The sequence below is a fragment of the Mustelus asterias genome, unplaced genomic scaffold, assembly GCF_964213995.1.
Source record: "Mustelus asterias unplaced genomic scaffold, sMusAst1.hap1.1 HAP1_SCAFFOLD_207, whole genome shotgun sequence".
NCBI classification, from domain to species: domain Eukaryota; kingdom Metazoa; phylum Chordata; class Chondrichthyes; order Carcharhiniformes; family Triakidae; genus Mustelus; species Mustelus asterias.
This window is the reverse complement of record NW_027590195.1, coordinates 390001-414063: the sequence shown is the minus strand read 5'-3', so window position 1 is coordinate 414063 and position 24063 is coordinate 390001. Positions and strand designations below refer to the sequence as shown.

The 24063-nt window shown below is 52.9% G+C and overlaps 1 protein-coding gene across 4 annotated transcripts in view; it reads right to left on the bottom strand.

Annotated features, from left to right (window-relative positions):
- Positions 1-24063, bottom strand: part of LOC144485644 (integrin alpha-M-like) — a 462789-nt gene that overhangs the window by 59900 nt on the left and 378826 nt on the right. For all 4 annotated transcript variants that reach the window (XM_078203742.1, XM_078203744.1, XM_078203743.1 and 1 more), the window contains 2 exons: positions 16316-16395; positions 4457-4540 (listed from right to left, as the gene is read on the bottom strand). In XM_078203742.1, the coding sequence (XP_078059868.1) occupies positions 4457-4540; positions 16316-16395 (164 nt within the window). The remainder of the gene's footprint in view (positions 1-4456; positions 4541-16315; positions 16396-24063) is intronic.

Genomic DNA, 24063 nt, shown 5'->3' with positions numbered 1-24063 from the left:
CCCCACCAATAGATGTTCCCAGTCGACCTTGGCCAGATCCTGCCTTATTTTACTAAATTCCGCGCTCCCACAATCCAAAACTATTTTTTTCAACTGGTCTACTTCTTTGTCCATGACGATCTTGTGGATCTTCATTGCTGTGGTAAATTGTGAAGCCTCTTTCATCAATACTGCAATTTCTACTGCTGTCTTTGAAGTCAAAGCATGTTCAGTAAGCAATCTTCTGGCTGCCTGAGTGGGCGAATACTTGGCAAATGCAATATAATGTGGAGAAATGTGAGGTTATCCACTTTGGTGACAAAAACAGGAACGAAAACTATTATGTGAATGGTGGCAATTTAGGAAAAAAGGAAGTGTAATGTGACCTGGGTGTCATGGTGGAACAGTCGCTGAAGGTTGGAATGCAGGTACAGCAGGCGGTGAGGAAAGCTAATGGCATGCTGGCCTTCATAGCAAGAGGATTTGAGTATAGGAATAAGGATGTCTTGCTGCAGTCATACAGGGCCTTTGTGAGGTCACACCTTGAGTACTGTGCGCATTTTTGGTCTCCTAGCCTAAGGAAGGACATTCTTGTGATTCAGGGTGCCCAGTGAAGATTCGCCAGAATGATTCCTGGAATGACAGGACTGACATATGAAGAGAGATTGGATCGACTAGGCTTGTGCTCACTGGAATTTAGAAGAATGAGAGGAAATCTCAGTGCAACATATAAAATCCAGATGGGACTGGACAGGCTAGATGCACAAAGCATGTTCCCAATTTTAGGGAGGTCCAGAACTAGGGGTCACAGTCTAAGAATAAGAGGTAAGCCATTCAGGACTGAGATAAGGAAGAACGTCTTCACTCAGAGACTTGTGAACCTGTGGAATTCTCCATCACAGGAAGCTGCTGGGGCCAGTTTGTTAGATATGTTCAAGAGGAAGCTGGACATAACCCTTGTGGCTAAAGGGATCAAGGAGTATGGAGAGAAAGCGGGAGTAGGATACTGAAAGTGCACGATCAGCCATGATCATACTGAATGGTGGCGCAGATTGAAAGGGCCGAATGACCTACTCCTGCATCTATTTTCTATATTTCTATGTTGCTTTGGATAGATTCTTTTGGAGGAAACAAAGTAAACCATCTCGAGCAGTAGCTTCCAAAGACTCTCAATGTTGTGCCAGCCATTTTCAGGTTGCCTGTGACGCTCAGTGGCTTTGGGCACGAATGCTCTTTAATGATCTCTGTCAAGTCATTGTAAGTTTTGGCTGTGGGCTTTGCTGGATAAACCAAGCTCCAGAGCCAATTGAAGGTGTTACTTCCAATTGTACAGTGAAAAGCGGATGCAAGCAACTGACTTGCAAATGTAAATCACTGGGACAAAGTACTGACAATGCTCGGCACAGGACCTCCATGATTTACTTTGATCATTGAAAGCTCCCATGCTTCCTAACTGACCCTAGGCTAGGAACTCGAGACTGCTCAGGAGATACTTTTTACTGTCTTCTCAGTACTCCCCTTTTTACCGTGGAGATTGTTGACTTGATGTACTTCTTTTCAAACAACCCTAGCATAGAGCAGAGCATCTGTTCATCTGAAATATGCCAGATACTGCCTGGAATCTCACTCTACTCTGATCAGAAATAAGCCCTCTTTTAAAACCACACAGATATTACTTGAGTCTTTCTTCACTGGCAGTTTATCCTTTAATCCTGTTGTTGCTTTTCTCCAGACTTCTAATACTCAAAATGTGAGGGCGCACAGGGTGGAATTCTCCGGTCTAGCTCGCCCGGTCCCTCAACCACTCCGATTCCCGTGGCGGGCACGACGGTAAAATTCTGGCCACAATTTTTTTCTCCCTCCACTTAGAACCTTTTCTCGATGCTCCAGATGTTGTAGAGAGTGATGAAGATTGTCAGAGAATACAGCAGGATATAATAGACTGGAAAATTGGGCGGAGAAATGACAGATGGAATTTAATCCGGACAACTGCGAGGTGATGCATTTTGGTAGATCCAATTCAGGTGGGAGCAGTAAAATAAATGGCAGGACCATCACAGAGGGATCTGGGAGTGCGGGTCCACAGATCCTTAAAAGTGGCAGCACAGGTGGAAAAGGTGGTGAAGAAAGCAGATGGCATGCTCACCTTCATCGGATGGGGCATCGAGTATAAAAGTTAGCAAATTATTTCAGTTGTATAAAACGTTGGTTCGGCCACATTTGGAATACTGCGTCCAATTCTGGTCACCACACTACCAAAAGGGCATGGAGGCTTTGGAGAGAGTACGGAAAAGATTTACCAGGATGTTGCCTGGTAGGGAGGGTATTCGCTATGAGGAGAGATTGAATAAACTGGGATTGTTCTCCCTGGAAAGACAGAGATTGAGGGGCGACCTGATAGAAGTTTATAAAAATATGAGGGGTATAGATAGGGTGAACAGTTGGAAGATTTTTCCAAGGCGGAAATGACAATTACAAGGGGGCACAAGTTCAAGATCGGTGGGAGAGTTTCAGTGGAGATGTGTGGGGAAAGTTTTTTTACACAGAGGGTGGTGGGGGCCTGGAATGAGCTGCCAAGTGAGGTGGTTCAGGCAGTTACGTTAGCCACATTTAAGACTTATCTTGATAGACATATGAACAAATGGGGAACAGAGGGACACAAGCGGTTGGTTAGATAGGTAAACGTGATCGACGCAGGCTTGGAGGGTCAAAGGGCTATTCCTGTGCTGTACTGTTCTTTGTTCCCAATGAAATAAAAACCCGACTCATCACCAGATTTTTTGAAATCTCCTAACCATGTCAGAGGAAACAGCAGGACACAGATCAGTTGGAGGCTTGGGCGGAGAGGTGGCAGATAGAGTTTAATCCGGACAAATGTGAGGTAATGCATTTTGGAAGGTCGAATACAGATGGGAAATACACAGTGAATGGCAGAACACTTAAGAGTATTGATAGGCAAAGGGATCTGGGTGTACAGGGACACAGGTCACTGAAAGTGGCAATGCAGGTAGAGAAGGTAGTCAAGAAGGCATACCGCATGCTGACCTTCATCAGCCGGGGCGTTGAGTTTAAAAATTGGCAAGTCATGTTGCAGCTTTATCGAACCTTAGTTGGGCCGCACTTGGAATATAGTGTTCAATTCTGGTCGCACACTACCAGAAGATGTGGAGGCTTTGGAGAGGGTACAGAAAAGATTTACCAGGATGCTGCCTGGTATGGAGGGCATTAGCTATGAGGAGAGGTTGGAGAAACTTGGTTTGTTCTCACTGGAACGACGGAGATTGAGGGGTGACCTGATAGAAGTCTACAAGATTATGAGGGGCATGGACAGAGTAGATAGTCAGAAGCTTTTTCCCAGGGTGGAAGAGTCAATTACTAGAGGGCACAGGTTTAAGGTGCGAGGGGCAAGGTTTAAAGGAGATGTACGAGGCAGATTTTTTACACAGAGGGTGGTGGGTGCCTGGAACCCGTTGCCGGGGGAGGTAGTGGAAGCAGATACGGTAGTGACTTTTAAGGGGCGTCTTGACAAGTACATGAATAGGATGGGAATAGAGGGATATGGTCCCTGGGAGGGTAGGGGGTTTTAGTTCAGTCGGGCAGCATGGTCGGTGCAGGCTTGGAGGGCCGAAGGGCCTGTTCCTGTGCTGTAATTTTCTTTGTTCTTTGTTAGGGGCTGGGGGTTTTAAGCAAAAAAGGAAAAAAAGGGGCTTTGCACCCGCAGATTCAAACAGTCAGCGGGTTTATTTTAGGAGCTCTGTCTGTACACAGAAGTACACAGGGCGGCACGGTAGCACAGTGGTTAGCACTGCTGCTTCACAGCTCCAGGGTCCCGGGTTCGATTCCCGGCTTGGGTCACTGTCTGTGTGGAGTTTGCACATTCTCCTCGTGTTTGCGTGGGTTTCCTCCGGGTGCTCCGGTTTCCTCCCACAGTCCAAAGATGTGCGGGTTAGGTTGATTGGCCAGGTTAAAATTGCCCCTGAGATGCGTAAATTAGAGGGATTAGCGGGTAAATATGTGGGGGGTAGGGCCTGGGTGGGATTGTGGTCGGTGCAGACTCGATGGGCCGAATGGCCTCCTTCTGCACTGTAGGGTTTCTGTGATTTCTATGAAACTGAAACTGAAAAAAGGAGCCACGACAACACCCTAATAACATCACCATCAAATCATGTGATTATTTAAATGTATAACAATCCTGCAAACTTCAAATGCGGACATGATGGGCAGAATGGCCTCCCTCTGGGTGGTTCTATGAAATGGGGTTAGAATGAAAAGTCTGTTCAATGGTCCAGAACCTCTGTCCGTCGAAGATCAGAGACTGGATGAATGGTGGAGTGAGATTGATGATGGGGATGAGCTGTGGTACATAGGTAGATACCTGTAAAGGTCGCGCAGGGATAGACAGATATTGTTCAGGGACCAAATGCAAAGGCTCATCAGCCCAACCCCAGTCCTCAGGTGGCATCAGACCCTCACTCACCCAGACGTTGCAATGTTCACTGCGTAGCGAAGTGACAAGTTCTGTGTCAGGGAACTCTCATTTGTGATTCGCAGAGAGTTCCCACTGTGGAGAGAGTGAGAAAGGAGACATGGTTAATTCGCTATTTAAGGGTTCTTTTCCATTGCTTTCCCAAAACCACTCACCAACTAAGCTCAGGTTCTTACATTAGAAGAGGGTGATGGAATCTATTCTCAGGAGCTTTATCTAACCTCAAGAGCTGTATCTAACCCCATCCTGCACCTGTCCTGAGAGTGATTGCTAGGGGACAGTGTAGAGAGAGCTTTACTCTGTATGTAGCACCATGCGGTACCTGTCCGAGGACTGTTTGATGTGGATAGTGCAGAGGAAGCTTTATTTTGTATCTAACCCTGTCCGATACTTGTCCTGGGAATGATTGATGAGAACAGCGTAGAGGGACTTTTACACTGTATCTAACCCCACACTGTAACTGTTCTGGGAGTATTTGCTGGGGACAAGGTAGAGGGAGCTTTACTCTAAATCTAACACCGTGCTGTACCTGTCCTGGGAGTGGTTGATGGGGACAGCGTAGAGGGAGCTTTACTCTGTATCTGAAGCGCATCAAGGTCGATAAATCCCTGGGACCTGATGAAGTGTATCTCAGGACATTGTGGGAGGCGAGGGAGGAAATTGCGGGTCCCCTGACAGAGATATTTGAATCATCGATAATCACAGGTGAGGTGCCTGAAGATTGGAGGGTGGCAAATGTTGTGCCTTTGTCTAAAAAGGGCTGCAAGGAAAAACCTGGGAACTACACAGGCCGGTGAGCCTCACATCTGTGGTGTGTAGGTTGTTGGAAGGTATTTTGAGAGACAGGATCTACAGGCATTTAGAGATGCAAGGACTGATTCGGGACAGTCAGCATGGCTTTGTGAGTGGAAAATCATGCCTCACAAAGAACAAAGAACAGTACAGCACAGGAAACAGGCCCTTCGGCCCTCCAAGCCTGTGCCGCTCCTTGGTCCAAGTAGACCAATCGTTTGTATCCCTCCATTCCCAGGCTGCTCATGTGACTATCCAGGTAAGTCTTAAACGATGTCAGCGTGCCTGCCTCCACCACCCTACTTGGCAGCGCATTCCAGGCCCCCACCACCCTCTGTGTAAACAACATCCCTCTAATATCTGAGTTATACTTCGCCCCTCTCACCTTGAGCCCGTGACCCCTCGTGAACGTCACTTCTGATCTGGGAAAAAGCTTCCCACCTTTCACCCTATCTATCCCCTTCATAATCTTGTACAATTCTATTAGATCTCCCCTCATTCTCCGTCTTTCCAAGGAGAACAACCCCAGTTTACCCAATCTCTCCTCATAGCTAAGACCCTCCAGACCAGGCAACATCCTGGTAAACCTTCTCTGCACTCTCTCTAACGCCTCCACGTCCTTCTGGTAGTGCGGCGACCAGAACTGGACACAGTACTCCAAATGTGGCCTAACCAGCGTTCTATACAGCTGCATCATCAGACTCCAGCTTTTATAATCTATACCCCATCCTATAAAGGCAAGCATACCATATGCCTTCTTCACCACCTTCTCCACCTGTGTTGCCACCTTCAAGGATTTGTGGACTTGTACACCTAGGTCCCTCTGTGTTTCTATACTCCTGATGACTCTGCCATTTATTGTATAACTCCTCCCTACATTATTTCTTCCAAAATGCATCACTTCGCATTTAGAATCATAGAAATCATAGAAACCCTACAGTGCAGAAGGAGGCCATTCGGCCCATCGAGTCTGCACCGACCACAATCCCACCCAGGCCCTACCCCCACATATTTACCCGCTAATCCCTCTAACCTACACATCCCAGGACTCTAAGGGGCAATTTTTAACCTGGCCAATCAACCTATCCGGATTAAACTCCATCTGCCATCTCTCCGCCCAATTTTCCAGCCTATCTATATCCTGCTGTATTGCCCGACAATGCTCTTCGCTATCCGCAAGTCCAGCCATCTTTGTGTCATCCGCAAACTTGCTGATTACACCAGTTACACCTTCTTCCAAATCATTTATATGTATCACAAATAGCAGAGGCCCCAGTACAGAGCCCTGCGGAACACCACTGGTCACAGACCTCCAGCCGGAAAAAGACCCTTCGACCACTACCCTCTGTCTCCTATAGCCATGCCAGTTCTCCACCCATCTAGCCACTTCTCCTTGTATCCCATGAGCCTTAACCTTCTTAACCAACCTGCCATGTGAGACTTTGTCAAATGCCTGACTGAAATCCATATAGACAACATCCACGGCCCTTCCTTCATCAACCGTTTTTGTCACTTCCTCAAAAAACTCCACCAAATTTGTAAGGCACGACCTCCCTCTTACAAAACCACGCTGTCTGTCACTAATGAGATTGTTCCGTTCTAAATGCACATACATCCTGTCTCTAAGAATCCTCTCCAACAACTTCCCTACCACGAAGGGGATTCTGGGAGGTTGAGTCTTAGTATAAAAGGCAGTTACCTGGGGGTTCGACCTCTTTGTTTGACTGGAGTGAGACTGGGGGAAGAGAGTCTTAGCAGGAGTGCTGAGAGTCAGCAAAGAAGTGATTTAATTATTCATTTATTCATTTAAGGGTATTCCTTGTATATTTCGCGGGCTTTTTTCAGGGTTTTGAATTGAGGAAGTGAGGTCGGCTGAAGGGGATTCTGGGAGGTTGAGTCTTAGTATAAAAGGCAGTTACCTGGGGCGTTCGCCTGGAGCATTAAAAGCCGGCTGCACTATACAGAGGGCAGCGTCGGGAGCGGGCAGTGGAGTGAGTGGGAAGCAGAGTGTGAACTATAAGGGCTTTGGCTCACAGGGCTTGAGTAAGTGGGAAGCAGAGTGTGAGCTATGAGGGCTTTGGCTCACAGGGCTTAGGCTGAAAGGGCGAGGCAAGGCTAGTTATTTTTATCCAAACCTATATAGGATAAGGGTAACTATGAGTGATCGGCCAGTTCGGTGCTTCCGATGTGGGATGTGGCAGTTCCTGCAACCACCTAGCTTCCCAGAGGTTCACATATGTGCCAGGTGCGTGGAACTGCAGCTCTTGAGGGACCGTGTCATGGAACTGGAGCTGCAGATCGCTGACCTTAGTCTAGTCAGGGAAAATGGGAGAAAAATTGACAGGAGTTATAGGCAACTAGTTACACTGGGGCATCGGGAGGAAGACACGTGGGTCACAGTTAGGAGGAGTAAAGGGCAGAAGGGTAAAGTACCAGGGAGTACTCCAGTGGCGGTCTCTCAAAATAGGAAGGGCTTGGTGACAGGTGTGAGAGGGGAGGGGAGTGAACAGTTAGAAGAGGGGTCACCTGTGGTTGTCCCACTCCAAAACAGGTATATTGTTTTGGATAGTGTGGAGGAGTGTGCCTCTCCAGTGGTAAGACACAGTGACCAGGTCACTGGCACACAGTCAGGCTCTGTGGCCCGGAAAGGGAAGAGAGGGGTTAGGAGAGCGATAGTGGTGGGGGATGCGTCGGTTAGAGGCACGGACAGGCGATTCTGTGGGTGCAAACGGGACTCCAGGATGGTAGTCTGCCTACCTGGTGCTGGGGTCACGGATGTCTCCGAGCGGATAGGAGGCATATTAAAAGGGGAAGATAAAGAAACGGATGTCATTATACACATTGGTGCAAATGACGTAGATAGGAAGAGCAGGGGGATCCTAAGAGAGCAATTCAGGGAGTTGGGAAATAGGTTAAAAAGTAGGGCCTCCAGGGTGGCCATCTCTGGGCTGCTCCCAATGCCTCGTGCCAGTGAGGCTAAGAATAGGGAGTTAGTACAATTGAACGCTTGGCTAAAGGACTGGTCCAGGAGGGAGGGCTTCATTTTCATAGATCAATGGGAAGTTTTCAGGAGAGGATGGCACCTGTACAAGAGGGAGGGGTCACAACTAAGTTGGAAGGGCACGAATATCCTGGCTGGGAGCTTTGCTAGTGCAGTTCGGGGGGGTTTAAACTAGTATGGCAGGGGGGTGGGGATCAAAATATTAGGTCTACAAGTGTGGAGGCGGGGGACGAGCTTGGGGCTGGGACAAGGCTGGCAAAGAAGAAGAGCACTCTGGGGAAGGACGACCTCACTGGGCCTGGAGGTCTGGAGTGCTTATACTTCAATACAAGGAGCGTAGCAGGTAAGACAGACGAACTTGGGGCCTTAATGTGCACGAGGAATTTGGATGTGGTTGCGGTGACAGAGACTTGGTTGAAAGAGGGACAGGACTGGCAGCTGAATATTCCGGGGTACAAGTGTTTTAGGCGAGACAGAGGAGGGGCCAAAAGAGGTGGGGGAGTAGCGGTATTAGTTGGAGAGCATATTACAGCGGTGCAGAGGGAGGACAATTCAGAGGGGTCGTGTAACGAGTCACTCTGGGTGGAGCTCAGAAACAGGAAAGGCGCAGTCACTATGTTGGGGGTGTACTACAGGCCCCCCAACAGCCCAAGGGAAGTGGAAGAATGGATATGTCAGGAGATACTGGATAGGTGCAGGAAAAATAGGGTTGTTGTAGTGGGAGACTTCAATTTCCCTGGTATAGACTGGAAATCGCTGAGGGCAGGGACTCTGGATGGGGAGGAATTTGTAAAATGCGTACAGGAGGGTTCGTTGGAACAATATGTAGACAGCCCGACTAGAGAGGGGGCTATACTGGACCTGGTACTGGGGAATGAGCCCGGTCAGGTCTTCAAAGTTTCGGTAGGGGAACATGTGGCAAATAGTGACCACAATTCTGTTAGCTTTAGGATAGTGATGGAAAAGGATGAGTGGTGTCCCAAGGGTAAGGTGTTGGATTGGGGGAAGGCTAACTTTAGTGGGATCAGGCAGAAATTGGCAGCTCTTGATTGGGAGAGGCTGTTTGAGGGTAAATCCACATCTGGTATGTGGCAGTCTTTTAAGGAACGGTTGTTAGGGCTACAGGACAAGCATGTGCCTGTAAAAAAGAAGGATAGGAAGGGTAGGATTAGAGAACCGTGGATAACCAGGGAAATTGAGGGACTGGTCAAAAAGAAAAGAGAGGCGTATGTTAGGTCCAAGCAGATAAAAACGGAGGGAGCTCTGGAGGAGTACAAAGAAAGTAGGAAAGTACTCAAACGGGGAATTAGAAGAGCAAAAAGGGGTCACGAAATGTTCTTGGCAGACAGGATTAAGGAGAATCCCAAGGCATTTTATTCATACGTTAGGAACAAAAGGGTTGTTAGGGAAAAAATCGGACCTCTCAGGGACAAAAGTGGGGACTTATGCTTGGAGCCCAAAGAAGTAGGGGAGATCCTAAATGAATACTTTGCGTCGGTATTCACAAAGGAGAGGGATGTGTTGACTGGGAGTGTCTCGGAGGGGAGTGTTGAACCGTTGGAGAAAATCTCCATTACAAAGGAGGAAGTGTTCGGTTTGTTAGAGAATATAAAGACTGACAAATCCCCAGGGCCTGATGGAATCTATCCAAGGCTGCTCAGGGAGATGAGAGGTGAAATCGTTGGGCCTCTGACGCAAATCTTTGTCTCGTCACTGGACGCAGGTGAGGTCCCAGAGGATTGGAGGATCGCTAATGTGGTCCCGTTATTTAAGAAGGGTAGGAAGGATAACCCGGGTAATTATAGGCCGGTGAGCTTGACGTCCGTGGTGGGGAAGTTTTTGGAGAAGATTCTTAGAGATAGGATGTATGCGCATTTAGAAAGGAATAAACTCATTAACGATAGTCAGCATGGTTTTGTGAGAGGGAGGTCATGCCTCACTAACCTGGTGGTGTTTTTTGAAGAAGTGACCAGAATGGTTGACGAAGGAAGGGCCGTGGATGTTGTCTATATGGACTTTAGTAAAGCGTTTGACAAAGTCCCTCATGGTAGGCTAGTGAAAAAGGTTGGATCTCATGGGATAAAGGGGGAGGTGGCTAGATGGGTGGAGAACTGGCTTGGTCATAGAAGACAGAGGGTGGTAGTGGAAGGGTCTTTTTCCGGCTGGAGGCCTGTGACTAGTGGTGTTCCGCAGGGCTCTGTATTGGGACCTCTGCTGTTTGTGATTTATATAAATGATCTGGAAGAAGGAGTAACTGGGGTGATCAGTAAGTTTGCGGACGACACAAAACTGGCAGGACTTGCAGATAGTGAGGAACATTGTCAGAGGCTACAGAAGGATATAGATAGGCTGGAAATTTGGGCAAAGAAATGGCAGATGGAGTTCAATCCTGATAAATGCAAAGTGATGCATTTTGGTGGGAATAATGTAGGGAGGAGCTACACGATAAATGGAAGAACCATAAAGGGTGTAGAGACGCAGAGGGACCTGGGTGTGCAAGTCCACAGATCTTTGAAGGTGACGTCACAGGTGGAGAAGGTGGTGAAGAAGGCATATGGCATGCTTGCCTTTATAGGACGGGGCATAGAGTATAAAAGTTGGGGTCTGATGTTGCAGTGTATAGAACGTTGGTTCGGCCGCATTTGGAATACTGCGTCCAGTTCTGGTCGCCACACTACCAGAAGGACGTGGAGGCTTTGGAGAGAGTACAGTGGAGGTTTACCAGGATGTTGCCTGGTATGGAGGGGCTTGGTTATGAGGAGAGATTGGGGAAACTGGGGTTGTTCTCCTTGGAAAGACGGTGGATGAGGGGAGACTTAATAGAGGTGTATAAAATTATGAAAGGCATAGATAGGGTGAACGGTGGGAAGCTTTTCCCCGGGTCGGTGGTGACGTTCACGAGGGGTCATAGGTTCAAGGTGAAGGGGGGGAGGTTTAACACAGATATCAGAAGGACATATTTTACACAGAGGGTCGTGGGGGCCTGGAATGTGTTGCCGGGCAAGGTGGTGGAGGCGGACACACTGGGAACATTTAAGACTTATCTAGACAGCTATATGAACGGAGTGGGAATGGAGGGATACAAATGAGTGGTCTAGTTTGGACCGGGGAGCGGCGCGGGCTAATTGTTCTTTGTTTCTCGTTTCAAGGCTTCATTCTATGAGCATCTTGCTGGTGCCAGTACAGAGCGAGACTGCGGATAGTTGGGAACCTGTCTCGGGGGCAGGGAATTCAGATGGTGTTCGTAAAGCAGAAGTGGAAATGAATAGGGTTGGGAAGCATTTTCTGATCAGGGCCAGTGTGATCTCCTGGACTCGTTTCGATCGCCTCAGGGGGTCGGAGAGGAATTTCCCAGATTTTTTTCCCCCCATATTGGCCCTGGGGTTTTCACTCTGGGTTTTTGCCTCTCCCTGGAGATCACATGGTCTGGAATGGGGGGATGGGGGTGAGTTAATAGGTTGTGATGAACAAAGCATCGTAGCTGTGAGGGACAGCTCGGTGGATAGGATATTAGGATGTAGATAGGCTGGAAAATTGGGCGGGGATCCTGGATTCAGGATTCAATCCTGGACCGGGGAGCGGCGCGGGCTTGGAGGGCCGAAGGGCCTGTTCCTGTGCTGTATTGTTCTTTGTTCTTTTGTTCTTTGGATGTCAAGCTCACCGGCCTATAATTTCCTGGGTTATCCCTGCTACCCTTCTTAAACAACGGGACCACATTTGCTATCCTCCAATCCTCAGGGACCTCACCCATGTCCAAAGAAGCGACAAGGATTTCCGTCAGAGGCCCAGCAATTTCATCTCTTGTCTCCCTGAGCAGTCGAGGATAGATGCCATCAGGCCCTGGGGCTTTGTCAGTTTTAATGTTCCCTAAAAAACCTAACACTTCCTCTCTTGTAATGGAGATTTTCTCTAACGGGTCAACACCTCCCTCCGAGACACTCCCGGTTAACACGCCCCTCTCCTTCGTGAATACCGATGCAAAGTATTCATTTAGGATCTCCCCTATTCCCTTGGGTTCTAAGCATAATTCCCCTCCTTTGTCCCTGAGAGGTCCGATTTTCTCCCTGACAACTCTTTTGTCCCTAACGTATGAATAGAATGCCTTAGGATTCTCCTTAATCCTGCCTACCAAGAACATCTCGTGACCTCTTTTTGCCCTTCTAACTCCCCGTTTGAGTTCTTTCCTACTCTCTCTGTATTCCTCCAGAGCTCCATCTGTTTTCTGTTGCCTGGACTTAACGTACGCCTCCCTTTTCATTTTAATCAGATCCTCAATTTCCCTGGTTATCCACGGCTCTCGAATCCTACCTTTCCTATCTTTCCTTTTTACAGGCACATGCCTATCCTGCAGCCTTATCAATAGTTCCTTAAAAGACTCCCACATGCCAGACGTGGACTTACCCTCGAACATCCTCTCCCAATCAACATCCACCAATTCCTGCCTAATCCGGCTATAGTTAGCCTTCCCCCAATTTAGCACCCTGCCCGTAGGACAGCACTCATCCTTGTCCATTATTATCCTAAAGTTAACAGAGTTGTGGTCACTATTTGCCACATGTTCCCCTTCCGAAACTTTGACCACCTGACCGGGCTCATTTCCCAGAACTAGGTCCAGTATAGCCCCCTCTCTAGTCAGGCTATCTACATACTGTTCCAAAGAACCTTCCAGTACGCATTTTACAAATTCCTCCCCGTCCGGACCCCCAGCTCTAAGCACTTTCCAGTCTGTGCCAGGGAAATTAAAGTCCCCCACTACAACAACCCTATTTTTTCTGCACCTATCCAGAATCTCCTGACATATCCTTTCCTCCACTTCCCGTGGGCTGTTGGGTGGTCTGTAGTACACAAATTTGATTGAGTTTTTTGAAGGGGTAACCAAGAAGGTAGATGAGGGCAGTGCAGTTGATGTTATCTACATGGACTTTAGCAAAGCCTTTGACAAGGTACCGCATGGTAGGCTGTTGCATAAGGTTAAATCTCACGGGATCCAGGGTGACGTAGCTAAATAGATACAAAATTGGCTTGATGACAGAAGCCAGAGGGTGGTTGTAGAGGGTTGTTTTTCAAACTGGAGACCTGTGACCAGTGGTATGCCTCAGGGATTGGTGCTGGGTCCACTGTTATTTGCCATTGATATTAATGATTTGAATGAGAATATAGGAGGCATGGTTAGTAAGTTTGCAGATGACACCAAGATTGGTGGCAGAGTGGACAGTGAAGAAGGTTATCTCGGATTGCAACGGGATCTTGATCAATTGGGCCAGTGGGCTGACGAATGGCAGATGGAGTTTAATTTAGATAAATGCAAGGTGATGCATTTTGGTAGATTGAACCAGGGCAGGACTTACTTTGTTAATGATAGGGCGTTGGGGAGAGTTGCAGAACAAAGAGATAGAGGGATACATGTTCATAGCTCCTTGAAAGTGGAGTCACAGGTGGACAGAGTGGTGAAGAAGGCATTCGGCATGCTTGGTTTCATCGGTCAGAACATTGAATACAGGAGTTGGGATGTCTTGTTGAAGTTGTACAAGACATTGGTAAGGCCACACTTGGAATACTGTGTGCAATTCTGGTCACCCTATTATAGAAAGGATATTATTAAACTAGAAAGAGTGCAGAAAGGATTTGCTCGGATGCTACCAGGACTTGACGAATTGAGTTATAAGGAGAGGCTGGATAGACTGGGACTTTTTTCTCTGGAGCGTAGGAGGCTGAGGGGTGATCTTATAGAGGTCTATAAAATAATGAGGGGCATAGATCAACGAGATCGTCAATCTGTTTTCCCAAAGGTCGAGGAGTCTAAAACGAGAGGGCATAGGTTTAAGGTGAGAGGGGAGAGATACAGAAGCGTCCAGAGGGGCAATTTTTCACACTGAGTGTGGTGAGTGTCTGGAACAAGCTGCTTCGTAGTAGAGGCGGGTACAATTTTGTCTTTTAAAAAGCATTTAGACAGTTACATGGGTAAGATGGATATAGAGGGGTCTGGGCCAAATGCAGGCAATTGGGTCTAGCTTCAGGGTTTAAAATAAAAGGCGGCATGGACAAGTTGGGCTGAAGGGCCTGTTTCCATGCTGTAAACCTCAATGACTCGATGTAACCCCATGCTGAACCTGTCCTGGGAGTGTTTGATGGGGGACAGTGTAGAGGGAGCTTTACTCTGTATCTAACCCCGTGCTGTACCTGTCCTGGGAGTGTTTGATGGGGGACAGTGTAGAGGGAGCTTTACACAGTATCTCACCCCGTGCTGAACCTGTCCTGGGAGTGTTTGATGGGGACAGTGTGGAGGGAGCTTTACTCTGTATCTAACCCCGTGCTGTACCTGTCCTGGGAGTGTTTGATAGGGGACAGTGTAGAGGGAGCTTTACTCTGTATCTCACCCCGTGCTGTACCTGTCCTGGGAGTGTTTGATGAGGGACAGTGTAGAGGGAGCTTTACACAGTATCTAACCCCGTGCTGTACCTGTCCTGGGAGTGTCTGACAGGGGACAGTGTAGAGGGAGCTTTACACAGTATCTAACCCCATGCTGAACCTGTCCTGGGAGTGTTTGATGGGGGACAGTGTAGAGGGAGCTTTACACAGTACCTGTCCTGCGAGTGTTTGACGGTTGACAGTGCAGAGGGAACATCACTCTATATTTAATTCCGTGCTGTCCCCATCAAACACTTCCAGTACAGGTACAGCATGGGGTTAGATGCAGAGTAAAGGTCTCGCTACACTGTGCTGTATTTAACCATATAAACATAGTGGCTACAAGAACAGGTCACAGGCTGGGAATACTGCGGCAAGTAACTCACCTCCTGACTCCCCAAAGCCGATCCACCATCTACAAGGCACAAGTCAGGAGTGTGATGGAATACTTGCCTGGATGGGTGCAGCTCCAACAACTTTCAAGAAGCTCGACACCATCCAGGACAAAGCAGCCCACTTGATTGGCACCACATCCACAAACATTCAATCCCTCCACCACCGATTCTCAGTACTAGCAGTGTGTACCATCTACAGGATTCACTGCAGCAATTCACCAAAGGTCCTTCGACAGCACCTTCCAAACCCATGACCATTTCCATCTAGAAGGACAAGAGCAGCAGCTACATGGGAGCACCACCACCTGCAAGTTCTCCTCCAAGCCACTCACCATCCTGACTTGGAAATATATCGCCGCTCCTTCACAGTCGTTGGGTCAAAATCCTGGAATTCCCTCCCGAACGGCATTGTGGGTCAACCCACAAAACAGGGACTGCAGCGATTCAACAAGGCAGCTCAGCACCACCTTCTCAAGGGCAACTAGAGATGGGCAATAAATACTGACCAGCCAGCGACGCCCAAGTCCCATGAATGAATTTATAAAGAGTTTAAGGAGCTTTACACTGTATCTAACCCCGTGCTGTACCTGTCCTGGGTTTGTTTCATGGGCACAGTGTAGAGGGAGCTATACTCTGTATCTAACCCCGTGCTGTACCTGTCCTGGGAGTGTTTGATGGGGACAGTGTAGAGGGAGCTTTACTCTGTATCTAACCCCGTGCTGTACCTGTCCTGGGAGTGTTTGATGGGGGACATTGTAGAGGGAGCTTCACTCTGTATCTAACCCCATGCTGTACCTGTCCTGGGAGTGTTTGATGGGGACAGTGTAGAGGGAGCTTTACTCTGTATCTAACCCCGTGCTGTACCTGTCCTGGGAGTGTTTGATGGGGCAGTGTAGAGGGAGCTTTACTCTGTATCTAACCCCGTGCTGTACCTGTCCTGTGAGTGTTTGATGGGGGCAGTGTAGAGGGAGCTTTACTCTGTATCTAACCCCGTGCCGTACCTGTCCTGGGAGTGTGTGATGGGGGACAGTGTAGAGGGAGCTTTACTCTGTATCTAACCCCATGCTGTACCTGTCCTGGGAGTGTTTGATGGGGGCAGTGGAGAGGGAGCTTTACTCTGTATCTAACCCCGTGCTGTACCTGTCCTGGGAGTGTTTGATGGGGGACAGTGGAGAGGGAGCTTTACTCTGTATCTAACCCCGTGCTGTACCTGTCCTGGGAGTGTTTGATGGGGGCAGTGTAGAGGGAGTTTACCTGGAAGCAGTGATTGTGAAATTTATTGTCTTCTCCTCTCTCTCAGATTTTGAGATGTCGAATTCTGCATTGAGTGTTACCTGTGGGAGAGATTAGAGAACAGGATGGATGGTTTTCTGCTTTCAGTTTCTGTGTAAGCTGCTTGCAGACTGATTCAGCACAGACTGAATCCAGGAGATTGCCCCTGGGGTAAAATATACAACAGCATGGAACACACAGGGAGATCGGGCCACAAGGAGAGACTGACACCATGTGACGAGAGAGGAGCGGGACAATGGGAAAGAGGATAGAGGGGAGGAGAGGTGATAAATGTGTCAGAGCGGGGGCGGAGTCAGGGTGGGGGCGGTGTCAGAGCGGGGGCGGAGTCAGGGCGGGGGCGGTGTCAGAGCGGGGGCGGAGTCAGGGCGGGGGCGGTGTCAGAGCGGGGGCGGAGTCAGGGCGGGGGCGGTGTCAGAGTGGGGGCGTGTCAAAGCAGGGGCGGTGTCAGAGCGGGGGCGGAGTCAGAGCGGGGATGGTGTCAGAGCGGGGGCGGAGTCAGAGCGGGGGCGGTGTCAGAGCGGGGGTGGAGTCAGAGCGGGGATGGTGTCAGAGCGGGGGTGGAGTCAGAGCGGGGATGGTGTCAGAGCAGGGGCGGAGTCAGAGCGGGGGCGTGTCAGAGTGGGGGCGGTGTCAGAGCGGGGATGGTGTCAGAGCAGGGGCGGAGTCAGAGCGGGGGCGTGTCAAAGCAGGGGCGGTGTCAGAGCGGGGGTGGAGTCAGAGCGGGGGCGGAGTCAGAGCGGGGGCGGTGTCAGAGCGGGGGCGGAGTCAGAGCGGGGGCGGTGTCAGAGCGGGGGCGGTGTCAGAGCGGGGGCGGAGTCAGAGCGGGGGCGGAGTCAGAGCGGGGGCGGAGTCAGAGCGGGGGCGGAGTCAGTGCGGGGACGGTGTCAGTGCGGGGACGGTGTCAGTGCGGGGACGGTGTCAGTGCGGGGACGGTGTCGGTGCGGGGACGGTGTCGGTGCGGGGACGGTGTCGGTGCGGGGTGGGTGTCGGAGTGGGGGCGGAGTCAGAGCGGGGGTGGAGTCAGAGCGGGGGCAGTGTCAGAGAGGGGGCGGAGTCAGAGCAGGGGCGGAGTCAGAGCAGGGCGGAGTCAGAGCGGTGGCGGTGTCAGAGCGGGGGGCTGGTGTCAGAGCGGGGGGCTGGAGTCAGAGCGGGGGCGGGGGCGGTGTCAGAGTGGGGGCTTGTCAGAGCGGGGGCGTGTCAGAGCGGGGGCGTGTCAGAGTGGGGGCGGTGTCAGAGCGGGGGGCTGGAGTCAGAGCGGGGGCGGTGTCAGAGTGGGGGCTTGTCAGAGCGGGGGCGTGTCAGAGCGGGGGCGTGTCAGAGCGGGGGCGTGTCAGAGTGGGGGCGGTGTCAGAGTGGGGTCGGTGTCAGAGCGGGGGCGGAGTCAGAGCGGTGGCGGTGTCAGAGCGGGGGCGGTGTCAGAGCGGGGGCGGAGTCAGAGCGGTGGCGGTGTCAGAGCGGGGGCGGTGTCAGAGCGGGGGCGGTGTCAGAGTGGGGGCGGTGTCAGAGTGGGTGCGGTGTCAGAGCGGGGTCGGTGTCAGAGCGGGGGCGGTGTCAGAGAGGGGGCGGTGTCAGAGTGGGGGCGTGTCAGAGTGGGGGCGTGTCAGAGTGGGGGCGGTGTCAGACTGGGGGTGGTGTCAGAGCGGGGGCGTGTCAGAGTGGGGGCAGTGTCAGAGCGGGGGCGGTGTCAGAGCGGGGGCGTGTCAGAGCGGGGGCAGTGTCAGAGTGGGGGCGGTGTCAGAGTGGGGGCGGTGTCAGAGTGGGGGCGGTGTCAGAGTGGGGGCGGTGTCAGAGTGGGGGCGGTGTCAGAGCGGGGTCGGTGTCAGAGCGGGGGCGGTGTCAGAGTGGGGGCGGTGTCAGAGTGGGGGCGGTGTCAGAGTGGGGGCGGTGTCAGAGCGGGGGCGGTGTCAGAGCGGGGGCGTGTCAGAGCGGGGGCGGTGTCAGAGCGGGGGCGGAGTCAGAGCGGTGGCGGTGTCAGAGCGGGGGCGTGTCAGAGTGGGGGCGGTGTCAGAGTGGGGGCGGTGTCAGAGTGGGGGCGGTGTCAGAGTGGGGGCGGTGTCAGAGTGGGTGCGGTGTCAGAGCGGGGTCGGTGTCAGAGCGGGGGCGGTGTCAGAGAGGGGGCGGTGTCAGAGTGGGGGCGTGTCAGAGTGGGGGCGTGTCAGAGTGGGGGCGGTGTCAGACTGGGGGTGGTGTCAGAGCGGGGGCGTGTCAGAGTGGGGGCGGTGTCAGAGCGGGGGCGGTGTCAGAGTGGGGGCGGTGTCAGAGTGGGGGCGGTGTCAGAGTGGGGGCAGTGTCAGAGCGGGGGCGGTGTCAGAGTGGGGGCGGTGTCAGAGTGGGGGCGGTGTCAGAGTGGGGGCGGTGTCAGAGTGGGGGCGGTGTCAGAGCGGGGTCGGTGTCAGAGCGGGGGCGGTGTCAGAGTGGGGGCGGTGTCAGAGTGGGGGCGGTGTCAGAGTGGGGGCGGTGTCAGAGCGGGGGCGGTGTCAGAGCGGGGGCGGTGTCAGAGCGGGGGCGGTGTCAGAGTGGGGGCGGTGTCAGAGTGGGGGCGGTGTCAGAGTGGGGGCGGTGTCAGAGTGGGGGCGGTGTCAGAGCGGGGGCGGTGTCAGAGTGGGGGCGGTGTCAGAGTGGGGGCGGTGTCAGAGTGGGGGCGGTGTCAGAGTGGGGTTGGTGTCAGAGCGGGGGCGGTGTCAGAGCGGGGGCGGTGTCAGAGTGGGGGCGGTGTCAGAGCGGGGGCGGTGTCAGAGCGGGGGCGGTGTCAGAGTGGGGGCGGTGTCAGAGTGGGGGCGGTGTCAGAGTGGGGTCGGTGTCAGAGCGGGGTTGGTGTCAGAGCGGGGGCGGTGTCAGAGCGGGGGCGGTGTCAGAGCGGGGTTGGTGTCAGAGCGGGGGCGGAGTCAGAGCGGGGGCGGTGTCAGAGCGGGGGCGTGTCAGAGCGGGGGCGGTGTCAGAGTGGGGGCGGTGTCAGAGTGGGGGCGGTGTCAGAGTGGGGGCGGTGTCAGAGCGGGGGCGGTGTCAGAGCGGGGGCGGTGTCAGAGCGGGGGCGGTGTCAGAGCGGGGTTGGTGTCAGAGCGGGGGCGGAGTCAGAGCGGGGGCGGTGTCAGAGCGGGGTTGGTGTCAGAGCGGGGGCGGAGTCAGAGCGGGGGCGGTGTCAGAGTGGGGGCAGTGTCAGAGTGGGGTCGGTGTCAGAGCGGGGTTGATGTCAGAGCGGGGTTGGTGTCAGAGTGGGGGCGGTGTCAGAGTGGGGGCGGTGTCAGAGCGGGGTTGATGTCAGAGCGGGGTTGGTGTCAGAGCGGGGGCGGTGTCAGAGCGGGGGCGTGTCAGAGCGGGGTTGGTGTCAGAGCGGGGGCGGAGTCAGAGCGGGGGCGGTGTCAGAGCGGGGGCGGTGTCAGAGCGGGGTTGGTGTCAGAGCGGGGTTGGTGTCAGAGCGGGGGCGGTGTCAGAGCGGGGGCGTGTCAGAGCGGGGTTGGTGTCAGAGCGGGGTTGGTGTCAGAGCGGGGGCGGTGTCAGAGCGGGGGCGTGTCAGAGCGGGGTTGGTGTCAGAGCGGGGGCGGAGTCAGAGCGGGGGCGGTGTCAGAGCGGGGGCGTGTCAGAGCGGGGTTGGTGTCAGAGCGGGGGCGGAGTCAGAGCGGGGGCGGTGTCAGAGTGGGGGCAGTGTCAGAGTGGGGTCGGTGTCAGAGCGGGGTTGATGTCAGAGCGGGGTTGGTGTCAGAGCGGGGTTGGTGTCAGAGCGGGGTTGGTGTCAGAGCGGGGTTGGAGTCAGAGCGGGGGCGTGTCAGAGCGGGGTTGGTGTCAGAGCGGGGGCGGAGTCAGAGCGGGGGCGGTGTCAGAGTGGGGGCAGTGTCAGAGCGGGGTCGGTGTCAGAGCGGGGTCGGTGTCAGAGCGGGGTCGGTGTCAGAGCGGGGGCGGAGTCAGAGCGGGGTCGGTGTCAGAGCGGGGTCGGTGTCAGAGCGGGGTTGGTGTCAGAGCGGGGTTGGTGTCAGAGCGGGGTTGGTGTCAGAGCGGGGCGTGTTAGAATGGGGACGGTGTCAGAGTGGGGTCGGTGTCAGAGCGGGGGCGGTGTCAGAGCGGGGACGGTGTCAGAGCGGGGCGTGTTAGAATGGGGACGGAGTCAGAGCGGGGGCGGAGTCAGAGCGGGGACGGTGTCAGAGCGGGGGCGGTGTCAGAGCGGGGGCGGTGTCAGAGCGGGGCGTGTTAGAATGGGGACGGAGTCAGAGCGGGGGCGGAGTCAGAGCGGGGACGGTGTCAGAGCGGGGGCGAAGTCAGAGCGGGGACGGTGTCAGAGCGGGGGCGGAGTCAGAGCGGGGACGGTGTCAGAGCGGGGGCGGTGTCAGAGCGGGGGCGGTGTCAGAGCGGGGGCGAAGTCAGAGCGGGGACGGTGTCAGAGCGGGGGCGGAGTCAGAGCGGGGGCGGAGTCAGAGCGGGGACGGTGTCAGAGCGGGGGCGGTGTCAGAGCAGGGGCGGTGTCAGAGCGGGGGCGGTGTCAGAGCGGGGGCGGAGTCAGAGCGGGGACGGTGTCAGAGCGGGGGCGGTGTCAGAGCGGGGGTGGAGTCAGAGCGGGGGCGGTGTCAGAGCGGGGGCGGAGTCAGAGCAGGGGCGGAGTCAGAGCGGGGGCGGAGTCAGAGCGGGGGCGGTGTCAGAGCGGGGGCGGTGTCAGAGCGGGGGCGGTGTCAGAGCGGGGGCGGAGTCGGAGCAGGGGCGGAGTCAGAGCGGGGGCGGAGTCAGAGCGGGGGCGGTGTCAGAGTTGGGGTGGAGACAGAGGGGGAGGGAATGAGTGGGAGGTGGGGGAGGAGGGAGGGGAGGCGGAGAACAAAGAACAAAGAACAATACAGCACAGGAGCAGGCCCTTCGGCCCTCCAAGCCCGCGCCGCTCCCTGGTCCAAACTAGACCATTCTTTTGTATCCCTCCATTCCCACTCCGTTCATGTGGCTATCTAGATAAGTCTTAAACGTTCCCAGTGTGTCCGCCTCCACCACCTTGCCTGGCAGCGCATTCCAGGCCCCCACCACCCTCTGTGTAAAATACGTCCTTCTGATATCTGTGTTAAACCTCCCCCCCTTCACCTTGAACCTATGACCCCTCGTGAACGTCACCACCGACCTGGGGAAAAGCTTCCCACCGTTCACCCTATCTATGCCTTTCATAATTTTATACACCTCTATTAGATCTCCCCTCATCCTCCGTCTTTCCAGTGAGAACAACCCCAGTTTACCCAATCTCTCCTCATAACTAAGCCATTCCATACCAGGCAACATCCTGGTAAACCTCCTCTGCACTTTCTCTAAAGCCTCCACGTCCTTCTGGTAGTGTGGCGACCAGAACTGGGCGCAGTATTCCAAACGCGGCCGAACCAACATTCTATACAACTGCAACATCAGACCCCAACTTTTATACTCTATGCCCCGTCCTATAAAGGCAAGCATGCCATGTGCCTTCTTCACCACCTTCTCCACCTGTGACGTCACCTTCAAGGATCTGTGGACTTGCACACCCAGGTCCCTCTGCGTATCTACACCCTTTATGGTTCTGCCATTTATCGTATAGCTCCCCCCTACGTTAGTTCTACCAAAATGCATCACTGCGCATTTATCTGAATTGAACTCCATCTGCCATTTCTTTGCCCAAATTTCCAGCCTATCTATATCCTTCTGTAGCCTCTGACAATGTTCCTCACTATCTGCAAGTCCAGCCATTATTGTGTCGTCCACAAACTTACTGATCACCCCAGTTACACCTTCTTCCAGCTCGTTTATATAAATCACAAACAGCAGAGGTCCCAATACAGAGCCCTGCGGAACACCACTAGTCACAGGCATCCAGCCGGAAAAAGACCCTTCCACTACCACCCTCTGTCTTCTGTGACCAAGCCAGTTCTCCACCCATAGAAATCATAGAAACCCTACAGTGCAGAAGGAGGCCATTCGGCCCATCGAGTCTGCACCGACCACAATCCCACCAAGGCCCGACCCCCACATATTTTACCCGCTAATCCCTCTAACCTACGCATCCCAGGACTCTAAGGGGCAATTTTTAACCTGGCCAATCAACCTAACCCGCACATCTTTGCACTGTGGGAGGAAACCGGAGCACCCGGAGGAAACCCACGCAGACACGAGGAGAATGTGCAAACTCCACACGGACAGTGACCCAAGCCGGGAATCGAACCTGGGACCCTGGAGCTGTGAAGCAGCAGTGCTAACCACTGTGCTACCGTGCCGCCCCATCTAGCCGCCTCCCCCTTTATCCCATGAGATCCAACCTTTTGCACCAACCTACCATGAGGGACTTTGTCAAACGCTTTACTAAAGTCCATATAGACGACATCCACGGCCCTTCCCTCGTCAACCATTCTAGTCACTTCTTCAAAAAACTCCACCAGGTTAGTGAGGCATGACCTCCCTCTCACAAAACCATGCTGACTATCGTTAATGAGTTTATTCCTTTCTAAATGCGCATACATCCTATCTCTAAGAATCCTCTCCAACAACTCCCTGACCACGGACGTCAAGTTCACCGGCCTATAATTTCCAGGGTTATCCTTCTTACCCTTCTTAAATAACGGGACCACATTAGCTATCCTCCAATCCTCTGGGACCTCACCTGTGTCCAGTGACGAGACAAAGATTTGCGTCAGAGGCCCAGCGATTTCACCTCTCGTCTCCCTCAGCAGCCTTGGATAAACTCCATCAGGCCCTGGGGATTTGTCAGTCTTTATATTCCCTAAAAACCCTAACACTTCCTCCCTTGTAATGGAGATTTTCTCTAACAGGTCAACACTCCCCTCCGAGACTCTCCCAGTCAACACATCTCTCTCCTTTGTGAATACCGACGCAAAGTATTCATTTAGGATCTCCCCTCCTTCTTTGGGCTCTAAGCATAATTCCCCAGAGGAATTATGCTTAGAGGAGTGGGGGTGGGGGGAGGGGAAGTGGGGGGAGGGGAAGTGGGGGGAGGGGGAGGTGGGACAGGGAGGGACTGAGGTGTGTGGAGGGGATAAGGGTGGTAGGGGGAGGGGGTTGAGGTGGGGGTTGGGGGAGGGATAGGGAGAAGAACATAGAACATAGAACAGTACAGCCCCGAACAGGCCCTTCGGCCCACGATGTTGTGCTGAGCTTTATCTGAAACCAAGATCAAGCTATCCCACTCCCTATCATCCTGGTGTGCTCCATGTGCCTATCCAATAACCGCTTAAATGTTCCTAAAGTGTCTGACTCCACTATCACTGCAGGCAATCCATTCCACACCCCAACCACTCTCTGCGTAAAGAACCTACCTCTGATATCCTTCCTATATCTCCCACCACGAACCCTATAGTTATGCCCCCTTGTAATAGCTCCATCCACCCGAGGAAATAGTCTTTGAACGTTCACTCTATCTATCCCCTTCATCATTTTATAAACCTCTATTAAATCTCCCCTCAGCCTCCTGCGCTCCAGAGAGAACAGCCGTCGCTCCCTCAACCTTTCCTCATAAGACCTACCCTCCAAACCAGGCAGCATCCTGGTAAATCTCCTCTGCACTCTTTCCAGCGCTTCCATATCCTTCTTATAGTGAGGTGACCAGAACTGCACACAATATTCCAAATGTGGTCTCACCAAGGTCCTGTACAGTTGCAGCATAAACCCCACGGCTCTTAAACTCCAACCCCCTGTTAATAAAAGCTAACACACTATAGGCCTTCTTCACAGCTCTATCCACTTGAGTGGCAACCTTTAGAGAT